Raw genomic sequence first — 4,526 nt, 5'->3', positions numbered from 1 at the left:
TACCCGAATCTGGAAAATCAATATGAATTCAGAAACTAATGAAGCTACATCTGCATGGACAGCACACACAGGAAGAAGATTTGACCACCGGCTACCCCTCTCCACTATAAAGTTAGCAAGCTTCCAATCTTCTCTATACGCAGTATATCCTTTAGCGACACACAAGTTTAATAGCTCTATATAAAAAGAATACTATCATTTGAGACAATTTTATTTAGGGGACATTTGGGACAATTAATACTTGTATTTCTCGGAAATATTGTGAATATTTGGGACAATATATTTGGAGAGTGAGTAGGTGGGTGAGTGCAGTGTGTGACGCAGAAGAAATCAGTCTCTGAAGATGAGATGGATAGGTCATAGGTGCCGAATCAAGGCCGGAGACTTCCTCTTTTGTGAACTGACGCCGGTGTCTCGCCGGCCTACATAAGCCGATCTGACCAAACACAGAGCGTGAACGCAGAGCTGCACCAATCCCGTTTCCATTTCTCCAACCGAACGTCGGCATGGCCTCGAAGCTCCCCGACACGACCAAGAGCCTCGGTGCCGGCGCCATGGACGTTGAGGACGGCAGCGGCGGCGGCGGCAAGAAGGTGGCTGGTAAGTGGCCGGGCTTCGTCCATTTCTTCTTCGTCCTCACCGTTGTCATGTGCGCGCTCGTCTACGCGCCGCGCTTCCTGTCGCCCGCCGTGCCCGTCTTCTTCTTGGGGCCGCGCCAGCCGTCGCCGTCCGGTAGAGCGGCCGCAGTACAAGGACGGAGCGTGCACAGTGGCCGCGGCAATGAGGGCGACGCGCTGCTTCTCGACAACCAGGTGAACTCCCCGTGCGCGTCGATGGGCAGCCATGGCATCTGCTGCGACCGCTCGGACTACAACACCGACGTGTGCTTCATGGCCGGCGACGTGCGGACGGACGCCGCGTCCCTCTCGTTGCTGCTCTACCCGCCGCCCAACGGCACCGCCAACGCCAACGCAAACGCTACCGTGGCGGAGAAGGAGGAGGTGGTGCGGCCCTACACGCGCAAGTGGGAGAAGGGCGTGATGGCCAACATCCAGGAGGTGCGGCTCCGCGCGGCCCGGCCGGAGGAGGCCGACGCGCACCGGTGTGACGTGCGGCACGACGCGCCGGCGCTGGTGATGACGGCGGGCGGGTACACGGGGAACCTGTTCCACGCGTTCAACGACGGTCTCCTGCCGGTGTGGCTGACGGTGCAGCACCTCCGCCGCCGCGTGGTCCTGGCCGTGCTGGAGTACAACCCGTGGTGGGCCGGCACGTTCCCGGAGCTCGTGTCGGGGCTCTCGCGCCACCACGTGATCGACATCCTGCACGACAAGCGCACGCACTGCTTCCCGGGGGCCATCGTGGGGACCCGCTTCCACGGCATTCTCGAGGTCGACCCGGCTCGGACCCGGGACAACCGGACCCTCGTCGACTTCCACGACTTCCTTGCCGGCGCGTACAAGGACGACGGCGCGTACTCGGAAGTGCACACCACGGCGCCGGCTCCCCAGCAGCAGCGGCGGCCGAGGCTGGGGCTGTACTCGCGCAAGGGGACGCGGGTGATCGAGAACGAGGCGGCGGTGGCGCGGCTGGGGGAGTCGGTGGGGTTCGACGTGTCCGTCCTGGAGACGGCGAACGGGGCGCCGCTGTCGTCGGAGTACGCGAGGGTGAGCGCGTGCGACGTGCTGGCGGGCGTGCACGGCGCGGACCTGACCAAGCTGCTCTTCCTCCGGCCGGGCCGCGCCGCGCTGCTGCAGGTGGCGCCGCTGGGCGTGCCGGCCGTGGCGCGCGGCTGCTACGAGAAGGCGACGACCATGATGGCGATGCACTACGAGCAGTACGACGCGGCGGCGAACGAGAGCTCGCTGGTCCCGAAGTACGCGGCGGACGACGTGGTGCTGCGCGACCCGGAGGCGGCGACGCGCGGGCGCGGGTGGGACCTCATCGCGCGCGTGTACCTCAGCGGCCAGAACGTGACCCTCGACCTCGACCGGTTCGGCGACACCCTGACGAAGCTGCACGCTCGCGCCCTGCGGCTGCCGGTGGCAGGTCCGTAGCTGGTTGGATGAGCCGCCGATCGGTCGCCGCCGAGCTGCTACATGCTAATCGAGAGCAGGTCCGGGGGCCGCGGCGGCGCACATTGCGTACGTGACAGGGCGCTGGATCGCAACCATTTTGTTTTTTGAGAGGTACAACCATTTTGTTTTGTTAGGTTCCTGTTCGACAGCACAGATCAATTTTCTTTTTCAGAAAAGACCATTCAATTTAGATTGGGTTTGTTTGTATTTGTCGATGTCCGGAAATAAGGACAATCTTATGATGGCAAAGGTATGAGCAACTCCAACGCAGCAGCGACCCAAATCATCCTTCTGCGTCCGTTTGGATCGGCGCGGACAAAAGTGAAGACCCAGCGCGCCGACCCAAACCCAAAACGCGTCCGCTTTGTGTCCGCGCCGATGCATTTGCGGCAGAAATGCGTCGGCACGGACGCGTCGCGCGCCTTCTCGTTGTCCGCCGCGTCCACACCTGGCAGCCGTCCAACTACCCGCGGTCAGCTTAATTTATGACCTCGGACCCATTCTTCAGCGACGGCGGTCGGCTTTTTTAAGCCGAGCGTGCGCGGGAGGGGGGGGGGGGGGAGGGGAGGGTCCTCATCCGCTTCCAGAAGCCCCCCGTCCGCATCTCGCCACCCTCCGCTCCCCCGTCGGCGGCAACCCTAGCCACCTAGCCACCGGCACGATGGGCTTCTTCTCCGGCAACGGCAAAGCCAAGGTTAAGGCCCCCGCCACCCCTCTCCACCGTCTCCCCCGCCTCCGCCGGCAGCGACAGCGCGTGAGCGTGCCAGTGCACCAGGCGGAGTGGCACTGGCGGCACCGCGTCCCTCTCCCCTACCCCGATGTCACCCTGCCGCACGGCTGGCACTTGGATCCGGAGAGGATCCCAGTGCCGGCGGCGCCGCGGTCAGCAAGGGAGCACGCGGAGGAGGTGCGGCGTCGGCGGGCGCTGCTGACGGTGCAGTAGCGCCACGACTCCGCCTACGACGCCGCTCGTCATATTGGGCGCATTGGTTCGCCTTCGAGCACGAGGAGGCCAGGCGGCGCGGCGTCCGCGAAGTCTCCCGTAGCTCCCCGCCGCCGCCCATCGTCATTCGTGACGAGGACGGGGAGGCGGAGGCCGCCTACCAGGCGGCCATGGCGGCTGTTCTCCGGGAGAGTGAGGAGGACGAGCGGCGCAGGGCGGCGTACGAGGAGGAGGAAGAGGCGACGTACCAGGGGCGCATGGCGGAGGCCATGGCGCTGTCCGCGGCCGGCGACTGCGTTGTGCCGCCGCTGGCCCCGTCGTCCCCAGTCAAGGCCGAGCCGGAGCCGACCCCCATCGAGTGCTACTCCTGGACGGGAGAAGTGCGCGAGTGGGTGAGCGCCACGCCAATTCTGATAGGGGCTTCGCCGACGCAGGAGGCGGCGTACCTCGAGCAATGGCGCCAACGACGGTTGGCCGAGGAGCGCCGCGAGGGTGAGTACCTCGAGCAGCTGGAGCGCGACGCCGAGGAGGAGCAGCGCGAGGCGGAGGATGAGGCGCGCCAGGCCCATGCCGCGGCGGCCGACATTGCCGTCGTCTGGAACACGACGTTCCCCTAGGCCGTCCCTGTGCCGACGCTTATCGACCTCACCGGCCCCAACGTCGACGACGAGGACGCCTAGGGCAGCGTGCCGCCTCATAGTTTAGTTTTTTTTAATGTTTAATTAATGTAATGTGAACGTATGGACTCTCGCCGGCCTTCGTGTCCGGTTTTAATTTTTAATTAATGTTTGTTTTTATTTTCAAAATATTTGTATTCTTTTTTTTTTCGCGCGCCATCGAAATGGATCGGGCCAGCGTTGGGCGTATGCGCTGACCCAAACATGGAAGCGGACATGGGCATCCGCCGGACCGATCCAAATGAACAAAAAGCGGACAAAATCGCCGTCCGTTGGGTCGGCGCGTTTGAGTTGGTCTAACGGCATGCACCGGTAGGCTGCTAGCTGTGGCGTGGCCTGCCTCCATGGCCGCCGGTACGGTGGAGTGTGCCGTGTGCAGGTGGCTGACGCCATACTACATATGGATCCAAACCAAATGTTCCATGCGGCCTGTTCGGGAAATATCGAGTGCTACCATCTGTTAGCTGATACGGTGATACAAGATTATATGGAGCGTTAGATATACAGGAACGGACTGGATGAGTTCACTCAGCTGTTTACATATGCCCCCAGTAACATTTGCATCTTGGCCCCCAGAAGAAGTATGTGTTGGTCAAAACTCCTGTCACATGTTTCTCCTTCAAGCCCTCGTTTCTGAGGAAACATGCCGTTGAAGAATGCAATCAGCAACCCCGGGTCAGAATGAACATATACATATAACCAGTGAAATCAAATATAGGCACTTTCAGCACATATTTCTACGAGCAAGCAACACCCCTTAATATTTCAAAAATTCCAAAACAATAGAACAAACATCCCTTTGCCACATTCTACAGTTTTTTCTATTAC

At 61.3% G+C, this 4,526-nt stretch overlaps 1 protein-coding gene across 1 annotated transcript; it reads left to right on the top strand.

Annotated features, from left to right (window-relative positions):
* Window positions 1–339: 339 nt before the first annotated feature.
* Window positions 340–2,327, top strand: LOC109781388 (xylan glycosyltransferase MUCI21-like). Its single transcript, XM_020339992.3, has one exon. It carries the CDS (start codon window positions 507–509, stop codon window positions 2,055–2,057), a length of 1,551 nt encoding a protein of 516 aa, XP_020195581.1. The 5' UTR covers window positions 340–506; the 3' UTR covers window positions 2,058–2,327.
* The last annotated feature ends 2,199 nt before the right edge of the window (window positions 2,328–4,526 follow it).

This window comes from Aegilops tauschii, chromosome 3 (genome assembly GCF_002575655.3).
Source record: "Aegilops tauschii subsp. strangulata cultivar AL8/78 chromosome 3, Aet v6.0, whole genome shotgun sequence".
In the NCBI taxonomy this organism is placed as follows: domain Eukaryota; kingdom Viridiplantae; phylum Streptophyta; class Magnoliopsida; order Poales; family Poaceae; genus Aegilops; species Aegilops tauschii.
Note: the sequence above shows the minus strand (reverse complement) of the source record. Positions and strands in the feature narration are given on the sequence as shown.